A 15,847-nucleotide genomic window follows, 5' to 3' on the forward strand; every position below is an offset into this window, starting at 1 on the left:
CAGACCATAGATCTGGCTGTAGTGATGGTTCCAGAAGTAAAAACCGCCAACCAGACCAGAGATCTGGCTGTAGTGATGGATCCAGAAGTAAAAACCACGAACCAGACCAGAGATCTGGCTGTAGTGATGGATCCAGAAGTAAAAACCACGAACCAGACCAGAGATCTGGCTGTAGTGATGGATCCAGCAGTAAAAACCACGAACCAGACCAGAGATCTGGCTGTAGTGATGGATCCAGCAGTAAAAACCACGAACCAGACCAGAGATCTGGCTGTAGTGATGGATCCAGCAGTAAAAACCACGAACCAGACCAGAGATCTGGCTGTAGTGATGGATCCAGAAGTAAAAACCGCCAACCAGACCATAGATCTGGCTGTAGTGATGGATCCAGCAGTAAAAACCACGAACCAGACCAGAGATCTGGCTGTAGTGGTGGATCCAGCAGTAAAAACCGCCAACCAGACCATAGATCTGGCTGTAGTCATGGATCCAGAAGTAAAAACCACGAACCAGACCAGAGATCTGGCTGTAGTGATGGATCCAGCAGTAAAAACCACAAACCAGACCAGAGATCTGGCTGTAGTGATGGATCCAGAAGTAAAAACCACGAACCAGACCAGAGATCTGGCTGTAGTGGTGGATCCAGCAGTAAAAACCACGAACCAGACCAGAGATCTGGCTGTAGTGGTGGATCCAGCAGTAAAAACCGCCAACCAGACCATAGATCTGGCTGTAGTGATGGATCCAGAAGTAAAAACCGCCAACCAGACCAGAGATCTGGCTGTAGTGATGGATCCAGCAGTAAAAACCGCCAACCAGACCAGAGATCTGGCTGTAGTGATGGATCCAGATGTAAAAACCGCCAACCAGACCATAGATCTGGCTGTAGTGATGGATCCAGATGTAAAAACCGCCAACCAGACCAGAGATCTGGCTGTAGTGATGGATCCAGATGTAAAAACCGCCAACCAGGCCAGAGATCTGGCTGTAGTGATGGATCCAGAAGTAAAAACCATGAACCAGACCAGAGATCTGGCTGTAGTGATGGATCCAGAAGTAAAAACCGCCAACCAGACCATAGATCTGGCTGTAGTGATGGATCCAGAAGTAAAAACCGCCAACCAGACCATAGATCTGGCTGTAGTGATGGATCCAGAAGTAAAAACCGCCAACCAGATCAGAGATCTGGCTGTAGTGATGGATCCAGCAGTAAAAACCGCCAACCAGACCATAGATCTGGCTGTAGTGATGGATCCAGAAGTAAAAACCGCCAACCAGACCATAGATCTGGCTGTAGTGATGGATCCAGATGTAAAAACCGCCAACCAGACCAGAAATCTGGCTGTAGTGATGGATCCAGATGTAAAAACCGCCAACCAGACCAGAGATCTGGCTGTAGTGATGGATCCAGAAGTATAAACCGCCAACCAGACCAGAGATCTGGCTGTAGTGATGGATCCAGAAGTAAAAACCGCCAACCAGACCAGAGATCTGGCTGTAGTGATGGATCCAGAAGTAAAAACCACGAACCAGACCATAGATCTGGCTGCAGTGATGGATCCAGCAGTAAAAACCGCCAACCAGACCATAGATCTGGCTGTAGTGATGGATCCAGAAGTAAAAACCACGAACCAGACCAGAGATCTGGCTGTAGTGATGGATCCAGCAGTAAAAACCGCCAACCAGACCATAGATCTGGCTGTAGTGATGGATCCAGATGTAAAAACCGCCAACCAGACCATAGATCTGGCTGTAGTGATGGATCCAGATGTAAAAACCGCCAACCAGACCAGAGATCTGGCTGTAGTGATGGATCCAGATGTAAAAACCGCCAACCAGACCAGAGATCTGGCTGTAGTGATGGATCCAGAAGTAAAAACCATGAACCAGACCATAGATCTGGCTGTAGTGATGGATCCAGAAGTAAAAACCGCCAACCAGACCATAGATCTGGCTGTAGTGATGGATCCAGAAGTAAAAACCGCCAACCAGACCATAGATCTGGCTGTAGTGATGGATCCAGAAGTAAAAACCGCCAACCAGACCAGAGATCTGGCTGTCGTGATGGATCCAGCAGTAAAAACCGCCAACCAGACCATAGATCTGGCTGTAGTGATGGATCCAGCAGTAAAAACCGCCAACCAGACCATAGATCTGGCTGTAGTGATGGATCCAGAAGTAAAAACCGCCAACCAGACCATAGATCTGGCTGTAGTGATGGATCCAGAAGTAAAAACCGCCAACCAGACCATAGATCTGGCTGTAGTGATGGATCCAGATGTAAAAACCGCCAACCAGACCAGAGATCTGGCTGTAGTGATGGATCCAGAAGTATAAACCGCCAACCAGACCAGAGATCTGGCTGTAGTGATGGATCCAGAAGTAAAAACCGCCAACCAGACCAGAGATCTGGCTGTAGTGATGGATCCAGAAGTAAAAACCGCCAACCAGACCATAGATCTGGCTGTAGTGATGGATCCAGAAGTAAAAACCGCCAACCAGACCATAGATCTGGCTGTCGTGATGGATCCAGATGTAAAAACCGCCAACCAGACCAGAAATCTGGCTGTAGTGATGGATCCAGATGTAAAAACCGCCAACCAGACCAGAGATCTGGCTGTGGTGATGGATCCAGAAGTATAAACCGCCAACCAGACCAGAGATCTGGCTGTAGTGATGGATCCAGAAGTAAAAACCGCCAACCAGACCAGAGATCTGGCTGTAGTGATGGATCCAGCAGTAAAAACCGCCAACCAGACCATAGATCTGGCTGTAGTGATGGATCCAGCAGTAAAAACCGCCAACCAGACCATAGATCTGGCTGTAGTGATGGATCCAGAAGTAAAAACCGCCAACCAGACCATAGATCTGGCTGTAGTGATGGATCCAGATGTAAAAACCGCCAACCAGACCAGAGATCTGGCTGTAGTGATGAATCCAGATGTAAAAACCGCCAACCAGACCAGAGATCTGGCTGTAGTGATGGATCCAGAAGTAAAAACCGCCAACCAGACCAGAGATCTGGCTGTAGTGATGGATCCAGAAGTAAAAACCACGAACCAGACCATAGATCTGGCTGCAGTGATGGATCCAGAAGTAAAAACCGCCAACCAGACCAGAGATCTGGCTGTAGTGATTGATCCAGAAGTAAAAACCGCCAACCAGACCAGAGAGCTGGCTGTAGTGATGGATCCAGAAGTAAAAACCGCCAACCAGACCAGAGATCTGGCTGTAGTGATGGATCCAGAAGTAAAAACCGCCAACCAGACCAGAGATCTGGCTGTAGTGATGGATCCAGAAGTAAAAACCACGAACCAGACCATAGATCTGGCTGCAGTGATGGATCCAGCAGTAAAAACCGCCAACCAGACCATAGATCTGGCTGTAGTGATGGATCCAGATGTAAAAACCGCCAACCAGACCATAGATCTGGCTGTAGTGATGGATCCAGATGTAAAAACCGCCAACCAGACCAGAGATCTGGCTGTAGTGATGGATCCAGATGTAAAAACCGCCAACCAGACCAGAGATCTGGCTGTAGTGATGGATCCAGAAGTAAAAACCATGAACCAGACCATAGATCTGGCTGTAGTGATGGATCCAGAAGTAAAAACCGCCAACCAGACCATAGATCTGGCTGTAGTGATGGATCCAGAAGTAAAAACCGCCAACCAGACCATAGATCTGGCTGTAGTGATGGATCCAGAAGTAAAAACCGCCAACCAGACCAGAGATCTGGCTGTCGTGATGGATCCAGCAGTAAAAACCGCCAACCAGACCATAGATCTGGCTGTAGTGATGGATCCAGCAGTAAAAACCGCCAACCAGACCATAGATCTGGCTGTAGTGATGGATCCAGAAGTAAAAACCGCCAACCAGACCATAGATCTGGCTGTAGTGATGGATCCAGAAGTAAAAACCGCCAACCAGACCATAGATCTGGCTGTAGTGATGGATCCAGATGTAAAAACCGCCAACCAGACCAGAGATCTGGCTGTAGTGATGGATCCAGAAGTATAAACCGCCAACCAGACCAGAGATCTGGCTGTAGTGATGGATCCAGAAGTAAAAACCGCCAACCAGACCAGAGATCTGGCTGTAGTGATGGATCCAGAAGTAAAAACCGCCAACCAGACCAGAGATCTGGCTGTAGTGATGGATCCAGAAGTAAAAACCACGAACCAGACCATAGATCTGGCTGCAGTGATGGATCCAGAAGTAAAAACCGCCAACCAGACCAGAGATCTGGCTGTAGTGATTGATCCAGAAGTAAAAACCCCGAACCAGACCAGAGATCTGGCTGTAGTGATGGATCCAGAAGTAAAAACCGCCAACCAGACCAGAGATCTGGCTGTAGTGATGGATCTAGCAGTAAAAACCGCCAACCAGACCAGAGATCTGGCTGTAGTGATGGATCCAGAAGTAAAAACCGCCAACCAGACCATAGATCTGGCTGTAGTGATGGATCCAGAAGTAAAAACCACGAACCAGACCAGAGATCTGGCTGTAGTGATGGATCCAGCAGTAAAAACCGCCAACCAGACCAGAGATCTGGCTGTAGTGATGGATTCAGAAGTAAAAACCGCCAACCAGACCAGAGATCTGGCTGTAGTGATGGATCCAGAAGTAAAAACCACGAACCAGACCAGAGATCTGGCTGTAGTGATGGATCCAGCAGTAAAAACCGCCAACCAGACCAGAGATCTGGCTGTAGTGATGGATCCAGCAGTAAAAACCGCCAACCAGACCATAGATCTGGCTGTAGTGATGGATCCAGAAGTAAAAACCGCCAACCAGACCATAGATCTGGCTGTAGTGATGGATCCAGATGTAAAAACCGCCAACCAGACCAGAGATCTGGCTGTAGTGATGAATCCAGATGTAAAAACCGCCAACCAGACCAGAGATCTGGCTGTAGTGATGGATCCAGAAGTAAAAACCGCCAACCAGACCAGAGATCTGGCTGTAGTGATGGATCCAGAAGTAAAAACCACGAACCAGACCATAGATCTGGCTGCAGTGATGGATCCAGAAGTAAAAACCGCCAACCAGACCAGAGATCTGGCTGTAGTGATTGATCCAGAAGTAAAAACCGCCAACCAGACCAGAGATCTGGCTGTAGTGATGGATCCAGAAGTAAAAACCGCCAACCAGACCAGAGATCTGGCTGTAGTGATGGATCCAGAAGTAAAAACCGCCAACCAGACCAGAGATCTGGCTGTAGTGATGGATCCAGAAGTAAAAACCACGAACCAGACCATAGATCTGGCTGCAGTGATGGATCCAGCAGTAAAAACCGCCAACCAGACCATAGATCTGGCTGTAGTGATGGATCCAGATGTAAAAACCGCCAACCAGACCATAGATCTGGCTGTAGTGATGGATCCAGATGTAAAAACCGCCAACCAGACCAGAGATCTGGCTGTAGTGATGGATCCAGATGTAAAAACCGCCAACCAGACCAGAGATCTGGCTGTAGTGATGGATCCAGAAGTAAAAACCATGAACCAGACCATAGATCTGGCTGTAGTGATGGATCCAGAAGTAAAAACCGCCAACCAGACCATAGATCTGGCTGTAGTGATGGATCCAGAAGTAAAAACCGCCAACCAGACCATAGATCTGGCTGTAGTGATGGATCCAGAAGTAAAAACCGCCAACCAGACCAGAGATCTGGCTGTCGTGATGGATCCAGCAGTAAAAACCGCCAACCAGACCATAGATCTGGCTGTAGTGATGGATCCAGCAGTAAAAACCGCCAACCAGACCATAGATCTGGCTGTAGTGATGGATCCAGAAGTAAAAACCGCCAACCAGACCATAGATCTGGCTGTAGTGATGGATCCAGAAGTAAAAACCGCCAACCAGACCATAGATCTGGCTGTAGTGATGGATCCAGATGTAAAAACCGCCAACCAGACCAGAGATCTGGCTGTAGTGATGGATCCAGAAGTATAAACCGCCAACCAGACCAGAGATCTGGCTGTAGTGATGGATCCAGAAGTAAAAACCGCCAACCAGACCAGAGATCTGGCTGTAGTGATGGATCCAGAAGTAAAAACCGCCAACCAGACCAGAGATCTGGCTGTAGTGATGGATCCAGAAGTAAAAACCACGAACCAGACCATAGATCTGGCTGCAGTGATGGATCCAGAAGTAAAAACCGCCAACCAGACCAGAGATCTGGCTGTAGTGATTGATCCAGAAGTAAAAACCCCGAACCAGACCAGAGATCTGGCTGTAGTGATGGATCCAGAAGTAAAAACCGCCAACCAGACCAGAGATCTGGCTGTAGTGATGGATCTAGCAGTAAAAACCGCCAACCAGACCAGAGATCTGGCTGTAGTGATGGATCCAGAAGTAAAAACCGCCAACCAGACCATAGATCTGGCTGTAGTGATGGATCCAGAAGTAAAAACCACGAACCAGACCAGAGATCTGGCTGTAGTGATGGATCCAGCAGTAAAAACCGCCAACCAGACCAGAGATCTGGCTGTAGTGATGGATTCAGAAGTAAAAACCGCCAACCAGACCAGAGATCTGGCTGTAGTGATGGATCCAGAAGTAAAAACCACGAACCAGACCAGAGATCTGGCTGTAGTGATGGATCCAGCAGTAAAAACCGCCAACCAGACCAGAGATCTGGCTGTAGTGATGGATCCAGCAGTAAAAACCGCCAACCAGACCAGAGATCTGGCTGTAGTGATGGATCCAGAAGTAAAAACCGCTAACCAGACCAGAGATCTGGCTGTAGTGATGGATCCAGCAGTAAAAACCACGAACCAGACCAGAGATCTGGCTGTAGTGATGGATCCAGAAGTAAAAACCGCCAACCAGACCATAGATCTGGCTGTAGTGATGGATCCAGAAGTAAAAACCGCCAACCAGACCATAGATCTGGCTGTAGTGATGGATCCAGCAGTAAAAACCGCCAACCAGACCATAGATCTGGCTGTAGTGATGGATCCAGAAGTAAAAACCACGAACCAGACCAGAGATCTGGCTGTAGTGATGGATCCAGCAGTAAAAACCACGAACCAGACCAGAGATCTGGCTGTAGTGGTGGATCCAGCAGTAAAAACCGCCAACCAGACCATAGATCTGGCTGTAGTGATGGATCCAGAAGTAAAAACCACGAACCAGACCATAGATCTGGCTGTAGTGATGGATCCAGATGTAAAAACCGCCAACCAGACCAGAGATCTGGCTGTAGTGATGGATCCAGAAGTAAAAACCGCCAACCAGACCAGAGATCTGGCTGTAGTGGTGGATCCAGCAGTAAAAACCGCCAACCAGACCAGAGATCTGGCTGTAGTGGTGGATCCAGCAGTAAAAACCGCCAACCAGACCATAGATCTGGCTGTAGTGATGGATCCAGCAGTAAAAACCGCCAACCAGACCATAGATCTGGCTGTAGTGATGGATCCAGAAGTAAAAACCGCCAACCAGACCATAGATCTGGCTGTCGTGATGGATCCAGATGTAAAAACCGCCAACCAGACCAGAAATCTGGCTGTAGTGATGGATCCAGATGTAAAAACCGCCAACCAGACCAGAGATCTGGCTGTGGTGATGGATCCAGAAGTATAAACCGCCAACCAGACCAGAGATCTGGCTGTAGTGATGGATCCAGAAGTAAAAACCGCCAACCAGACCAGAGATCTGGCTGTAGTGATGGATCCAGCAGTAAAAACCGCCAACCAGACCATAGATCTGGCTGTAGTGATGGATCCAGCAGTAAAAACCGCCAACCAGACCATAGATCTGGCTGTAGTGATGGATCCAGAAGTAAAAACCGCCAACCAGACCATAGATCTGGCTGTAGTGATGGATCCAGATGTAAAAACCGCCAACCAGACCAGAGATCTGGCTGTAGTGATGAATCCAGATGTAAAAACCGCCAACCAGACCAGAGATCTGGCTGTAGTGATGGATCCAGAAGTAAAAACCGCCAACCAGACCAGAGATCTGGCTGTAGTGATGGATCCAGAAGTAAAAACCACGAACCAGACCATAGATCTGGCTGCAGTGATGGATCCAGAAGTAAAAACCGCCAACCAGACCAGAGATCTGGCTGTAGTGATTGATCCAGAAGTAAAAACCCCAAACCAGACCAGAGATCTGGCTGTAGTGATGGATCCAGAAGTAAAAACCACGAACCAGACCAGAGATCTGGCTGTAGTGATGGATCCAGAAGTAAAAACCACGAACCAGACCAGAGATCTGGCTGTAGTGATGGATCCAGAAGTAAAAACCGCCAACCAGACCAGAGATCTGGCTGTAGTGATGGATCCAGAAGTAAAAACCGCCAACCAGACCAGAGATCTGGCTGTAGTGATGGATCCAGAAGTAAAAACCGCCAACCAGACCAGAGATCTGGCTGTAGTGATGGATCCAGAAGTAAAAGCTGCCAACCAGACCATAGATCTGGCTGTAGTGATGGATCCAGAAGTAAAAACCACGAACCAGACCAGAGATCTGGCTGTAGTGATGGATCCAGAAGTATAAACCACGAACCAGACCAGAGATCTGGCTGTAGTGATGGATCCAGCAGTAAAAACCGCCAACCAGACCATAGATCTGGCTGTAGTGATGGATTCAGAAGTAAAAACCGCCAACCAGACCATAGATCTGGCTGTAGTGATGGATTCAGAAGTAACAACCGCCAACCAGACCAGAGATCTGGCTGTAGTGATGGATCCAGAAGTAAAAACCACCAACCAGACCATAGATCTGGCTGTAGAGATGGATCCAGAAGTAAAAACCGCCAACCAGACCAGAGATCTGGCTGTAGTGATGGATCCAGCAGTAAAAACCGCCAACCAGACCATAGATCTGGCTGTAGTGATGGATCCAGAAGTAAAAACCACGAACCAGACCAGAGATCTGGCTGTAGTGATGGATCCAGCAGTAAAAACCACGAACCAGACCAGAGATCTGGCTGTAGTGGTGGATCCAGCAGTAAAAACCGCCAACCAGACCATAGATCTGGCTGTAGTGATGGATCCAGAAGTAAAAACCACGAACCAGACCATAGATCTGGCTGTAGTGATGGATCCAGATGTAAAAACCGCCAACCAGACCAGAGATCTGGCTGTAGTGATGGATCCAGCAGTAAAAACCGCCAACCAGACCAGAGATCTGGCTGTAGTGATGGATCCAGAAGTAAAAACCGCCAACCAGACCAGAGATCTGGCTGTAGTGGTGGATCCAGCAGTAAAAACCGCCAACCAGACCATAGATCTGGCTCTATTGATGGATCCAGATGTAAAAACCGCCAACCAGACCAGAGATCTGGCTGTAGTGATGGATCCAGATGTAAAAACCGCCAACCAGACCAGAGATCTGGCTGTAGTGATGGATCCAGAAGTATAAACCATGAACCAGACCAGAGATCTGGCTGTAGTGATGGATCCAGAAGTATAAACCGCCAACCAGACCAGAGATCTGGCTGCAGTGATGGATCCAGAAGTAAAAACCGCCAACCAGACCATAGATCTGGCTGTAGTGATGGATCCAGAAGTAAAAACCGCCAACCAGACCATAGATCTGGCTGTAGTGATGGATCCAGATGTAAAAACCGCCAACCAGACCAGAGATCTGGCTGTAGTGATGGATCCAGAAGTAAAAACCGCCAACCAGACCAGAGATCTGGCTGTAGTGATGGATCCAGAAGTAAAAACCATGAACCAGACCAGAGATCTGGATGTAGTGATGGATCCAGAAGTAAAAACCACGAACCAGACCAGAGATCTGGCTGTAGTGATGGATCCAGAAGTAAAAACCGCCAACCAGACCAGAGATCTGGCTGTAGTGATGGATCCAGAAGTAAAAACCATGAACCAGACCAGAGATCTGGCTGTAGTGATGGATCCAGAAGTAAAAACCGCCAACCAGACCAGAGATCTGGCTGTAGTGATGGATCCAGAAGTAAAAACCATGAACCAGACCAGAGATCTGGCTGTAGTGATGGATCCAGAAGTAAAAACCGCCAACCAGACCAGAGATCTGGCTGTAGTGATGGATCCAGACCCAAATGTTAAAACGGTTAAGGGAAATCAGGTCAACATTGCCATATTTTATGTTCCATCTTCTTCCGTTCTCTTGTACTTCTGGATTTCTGTGGAAAGCACCACATTGTAGACCTGTCGTGTATAGATAAACTTGTGTTGCTTTGCTGCTCTAAGTGTCATGTGTTTGTTTCAGATGAAGATCCACTCTCCATCACCTCACAAGCAGGTTCCCTCTAAGTGCAATGACTACTTCTTCAACTACTTCACCCTGGGAGTGGTACGTGCTGCCTGACAGCTTCTCAAGATATGTTCTCTTTCTGCTGGGAAATCTGGAAACCCAACGCCAGGAAGCAGCTGTGAAGACACACACTTCGTGTTTCCATCATCCACACTAGCAGGTCCACCTTATTCACCATCTCCTCATACTGCCGTGTGATGGGCTGGTTAAGCAGGTGCACCTGGTAAAGGATAGGTGGATGCTGTGTCTTCTTCTGGTCTTTGTTTGGTCCTTTTGGTCTTTCACTGCTTTCCCTTTGATTTTGCTCTGGTTTTTCTCTGGGCTTTTCCATGAAGCTGTTTAAACATGCAAAGTGAGGTAAAATAGGAGTCTATGTGCCACTAAGTGATGTTTTCTTTCTTAGGATATTCTGTTTGACTCAACGACTCACCTGGTGAAGAAGTTTGTCCTCCACACCAACTACCCTGGACATTACAACTTTAACATGTAAAGACTCTGCCATCCCTGCTTCTTATCTCCTCTGCTGGGAGCTTCAGCTTTTCATTGTGTCTCTTTGTATCTGCTGGCAGATATCATCGGTGTGACTTTAAGATTCCACTCATCATCAGAAGAGGTGAGGCGGTTTCCAGTCATAGGTCTCATCAGGACCAGCTGGAGGACGATTCCTAACTTCATGTTTCTCTGTTTGTCAGAAGGAGCCAATTCCCAGATGGAGGACTGCATCCTAACAACCTACAGTAAGGTCAGTGTGCAACGATGAGGCCATAGACCGTAGATGAAAGATGGACGGAGCCTCCGACGGTAAAAAGTGAAGCCTTTGCAGAAGTGCATAAAACTGCAGAACAGAACGAATCCCCATAGACTCCCATGTTAAAAAGACCAACTTCACAGCAGGAATAAACATGTTTACAGCAGAATTAAGCATGTTTACAGCAGAATTAAGCATGTTTACAGCAGAATTAAGCATGTTTACAGCAGAATTAAGCATGTTTACATCAGAAATAAACATGTTTACAGCAGAATTAAGCATGTTTACATCAGAAATAAACATGTTTACAGCAGAATTAAGCATGTTTACAGCAGAATTAAGCATGTTTACAGCAGAATTAAGCATGTTTACAGTAGAAATAAACATGTTTACAACAGAATTAAGCATGTTTACAGTAGAAATAAACATGTTTACAGCAGAATTAAGCATGTTTACATCAGAAATAAACATGTTTACAGCAGAATTAAGCATGTTTACAGTAGAATTAAGCATGTTTACAGTAGAAATAAACATGTTTACAGCAGAATTAAGCATGTTTACAGCAGAAATAAACATGTTTACAGCCTGGTCCAAAATCCATTTTAGGTTTAATAGGTCAGGTTTACCTTCATGACAACTGTGGGGGGAGTGAATTTTTTTCTAACTCGCCCGTTTAAAAGTAATTTAATCTCAAAGTTTGGCATATTTAGGGCCGTGTACTTTTGATTGACAGGTACCCGATCTCCCGTTTCAAGTCAGAAGAACGTAGAACAACCGCGGTTTTTAGCTGACATGACTTAGCTTTAGCCCGCTTACCTCTGTTAGCTGGTTAGCTCCTGTTATCTCCAGGTTAGCTCTTAGCTACAGAAAGCTCGGAGTTCACTCGATGTCAATCATCCACCATGACGCTCACAGCCCCCCTCTCAGCTCCACCTCTTTGCCCATATTTGTATTTTCCGGGTGAGACGACACACATGCCCCTGCCAAGATGGTGATGGTAGGAACCGCCCACCGAGCTTCAATTCAGCTCTTCAGAAACCTACGGGTGACGTCACGGAGGTTCCGCCCATCTTCATATATACAGTCTATGGGTGAGGCGTATGGAAAGAACAAAAAAATCCATCACAGACATTTTCAGCTTGATTCAAGAAAGGTTTTACTGGATGTCTAAATTTCAGAGGACACGTTTTCCCAGCTGGTTGATGCAGGAATCTTCCATCCTAACTCTGATTGCTCCAACACAGATTGTGATGTTCATAGAAAAAAAACTGTGCAAGATTCATTCTAGAGTTTAATGTCCACCAGAAGAAACAAGCCAGAGACAGGCTATTTTAGAACTATTAATGTTGAAACCAGTCATAGTGGTGGTTCTGGTTGGTGTCACGTCAGAGAGCACACAGAAGGAGGATGCAGGTGCGAGTCGTAACAGTTTATTCACAAAAAGAAGAAGGTGTCGCTGAGACGGCGAAATGAACCTAGGAAGTTCCTCCTCGTCTGTTCAGAAGAGCGACAAGGATCTGTGGAGCATGCTGCTGGTACGCAGTGAGGACTGCAATCAGAGCAGTGAAACCACACTGAGTGAGAGATGGCCGGCTGTGATCAGGTGAGAATGATGAGCCGATGCGCAGGTGTTTGGTATCAAGCTGCAGACTGGTGATTAGTAGGCTGGTGATGCGGAGCGTTGGAGAGGAGGAGGAGGAGAGGACGTTACAGTACGTACCATACCCCCCCCCCCCCTTTTGGCACACCTCCTTGGGAGCCCGGCCGGGAGGACGGCCCTGAGGCCGCAGAGCCTGTTTGTTCAGTTGAGCGCAGTGGAATTCCGCTAAAAGGCTGTGGTCCAGGACATCCTCCCTGGGCACCCAGCTCCTCTCCTCCAGGCCATACCCTTCCTAGTCCACTAGATGCTGGAGATGACCCTGCAGGCGCCTGGAATCCAGAATCTCTCGAACAAGGTAGGCAGGGGACCCTTCGATGTCCAGGGCTGGCGGAGGTGTCTCCGAAGGCACTGCATCAGCTAACGGGCCGGGAACCACTGGCCTGAGGAGAGATATGTGAAATGTCGGTGAGATCCTGTAATGTGAGGGCAGTTGCAAAGTCAATGAAACCTCATTAACCCTTCTGGAGAATCTTAAAAGGGTCCTATGAACCGTGGGCTCAGTTTCCTGCAAGGCAGGCGGAGGCGAAGATCTCTGGTGGACAACCACACCCTATCCCCAGGCTGATAATTAGGAGTGTCCCGGCAGCATTGATCGGCCACCATCTTCTGTGTGCGTAGGGCCCTGCGAACATGGACATGTGCACTCTGCCCAGACTCGTTCTGCCGTCTTGAACCCAGTCGTCAACTGCCTGTACACCAGTGGCCATGGTGTTCCAACGACTGAGGGAAGGCTGATATCCAAGGACACACTGAAAAGGGGAGAACTTAGTGGAAGCATTGCGGAGTGAATTTTGCGCATACTCAGCACAAGGTAAGAATTTTGCCCAGTCCTGCTGATGGTTGTGGCAGTGTGTCCGGAGAAACCTTCCCAGTTCCTGAATGGTGCGCTGTTCCTGCCCATTAGCCTCTGGGTGATAGCCCGATGTGAGGCTGGCTGTCACTCCGAGCTTGCCAAGGAAGGCTTTCCACACTTTAGAGATGAACTGAGGCCCTCGGTCTGACACAATGTCCTCAGGTAGGCCATACACCCGGAAGACCGAATGAAAGAGAGCTTCTGCAACCTGGAGAGCTGTTGAAAAGGCAGGAAATGGGATCTACCAACATGATTTACTAAATCTGTCCACGACCACAAGAATGATTGTGTACCCTTGTGAAGGTGGAAGGTCCGTGATAAAGTCCACAGCCAAATGAGACCAGGGTCGTTGTGGTACAGGCAAGGGCAACAACTTCCCTGCAGGAGGCTGACTAGGGGACTTTGTTGTAGCACAGAGTGCGTATGACATCACATACCTCCTGACATCCTGGGCCAGGTGGGGCCGCCAGTATCTGCTTTGTAGTGTGTGGATGGTACGCCGGACGCCAGGATGTCCGGAATCTAGGGACGTGTGTGCCCACTGTATTAACTGGTCAAAACAAGTAAAGAAAAGTGTCCACCTGGCTTGGCGAGTGTTCATCTGTTTTGCTGCCCTAATGTACTCCAGGTTGCGGTGGTCCGTGACACAGTAAATGGGTATGTGGCACCCTCTAGCCAGTGTCTCCACTCCTCCAGCGCCAACTTTACTGCCAGCAGCTCCTTGTTGCCCACGTCATGGTTTCTCTCTGCTTGGGTTAATTTCTTGGAAAAGAAAGCACACAGATGGAGTTTAGCTGGCTCCCCTGATTGTTGCAACAATTGCACCAACTCAAAAAAAAAAAAAACAAAAAAAAAAAACTGCACCAACTCCAGTATCCGAAGCATCAACCTCTACTACTGTTACAGCTGCCTGTTTTCTTGCTCTTCAGCCTACTAATTCTGATAACCTTCAGCTGGGATTCCTGCTCAAACACAGCTCTGATTGCTGCCTCCTGGCTGGGATTGGTCCTTTCTGTCACCTGCTCATCTCCAGCCTGCTCACTGGGTAATTGGAGCTCCAAGCTCAGCTGATTCCACTAATCGCCAGGACTTAAAAGACACCAGGAGTCCTTCATACAACGGCAACCACTGGCTGAGTAGTGGTCTGCCCTCAGCTTGCGTTGTGACTTTTAACTATTGTATTCCTAGAGGACTTTGATAGAGCTGCATTGTTTTCTCTTGTTTTGTTCTGTTTCGTAGTTCTTAAATCTTCTTTGTGGCTGTAAAATCCAGTAGTGTTACATCTGTTAGTTTTTTTTTGAATAGTTAAACTGGTGCTGCTTTTGTTTGGAGAACTGCTTTATGAGCTTGTTTTGCTTTTGGTTTGGCAATCTAGAGACCATTTCTTGCCTCGTCATCGCCCATTGGACAATAAATCTGTATTTGTCCATTTGTACACCTTGCCACAAGTCTTTCTTTTGTACAGCTCAGTTGCCCTAGCAGAGTCTGGGTTGTAACAACTACAAAAGCTTGTTTTAGATTGGGGAGCTGCAGAAGTGGTGCTGTGGTGAACTTGGCCTTCAGGGCATCAAAGGCGTTTTGAGCCTCAGGTGTCCAGCGCGGCTTAGTGGGCTCACCTTGCAGTAAAGCCGAGAGAGGGGCAGCGACAGAGCTGAAGTTCCGGATTAAGTGCTGATAGAAATTTGCAAAACCCAGTAAGCTTTGAAGTCCTTTATTGTGGCTGTGACGGCAATGACATCACTGCACTGGCCTTTTTGTCCACCATTTTCACCCCACTGGGACCAATGACATATCCTTGGAAGGATATGGTCTGTAGGCATGTAGGCATCTAATGAATTGCCCTCCTCACAGCGGCTCCTCCTCTGCGTGTGGACGATCCACTTCTATGCCTTGATTTACAGGTGATGTTGTATCAGCCATCTTAGTACTTGACGCACATGCTGAACATGCGAGAGGTGGAGAATAGATTAGTATATCATCAATATAGGCAATTACGTACCTTCCCAATATGTCCCACAGTACATCATTAATGAACGCCTGGAACACAGCTGGGGCATTAACTAGCCCATATAGCATTACGCACTACTCAAAGTGTCCAGAGGTTGTGCTGAAAGCCGCCTTCCACTCATCACCTTGTCTGATGTGCACCAGATTATAAACACTGCGTAGGTTCAGTTTAGTGAATCATCTGGCCTCATGCAGCTGTTCGATGACGCTGGGCACTAGTGGGAGTGGGTATCTGTACTTCACAGTGATGGCATTCAAACCCCGATAATTGATACAGGGCCTTAGTCCACCATCTTTCTTCTTAACAAAGAAGAAACTAGAGGAGGCT

The 15,847-nt window shown here is 47.7% G+C and overlaps 1 protein-coding gene across 6 annotated transcripts in view; it reads left to right on the forward strand.

The window, feature by feature from the left end:
- phaf1 (phagosome assembly factor 1) overlaps positions 1–15,847 on the forward strand; it is a 49,915-nt gene that overhangs the window by 28,453 nt on the left and 5,615 nt on the right. For 5 of the 6 annotated variants that reach the window (XM_079260244.1, XM_079260245.1, XM_079260246.1 and 2 more), the window contains 4 exons: positions 10,207–10,290; positions 10,655–10,737; positions 10,821–10,864; positions 10,944–10,993. In XM_079260244.1, the coding sequence (XP_079116370.1) occupies positions 10,207–10,290; positions 10,655–10,737; positions 10,821–10,864; positions 10,944–10,993 (261 nt within the window). The remainder of the gene's footprint in view (positions 1–10,206; positions 10,291–10,654; positions 10,738–10,820; positions 10,865–10,943; positions 10,994–15,847) is intronic. The other variant, XM_079260249.1, reaches the window with a different exon arrangement.

This window comes from Telmatherina bonti (assembly GCF_933228915.1).
Source record: "Telmatherina bonti genome assembly, chromosome: 2".
NCBI classification, from domain to species: domain Eukaryota; kingdom Metazoa; phylum Chordata; class Actinopteri; order Atheriniformes; family Telmatherinidae; genus Telmatherina; species Telmatherina bonti.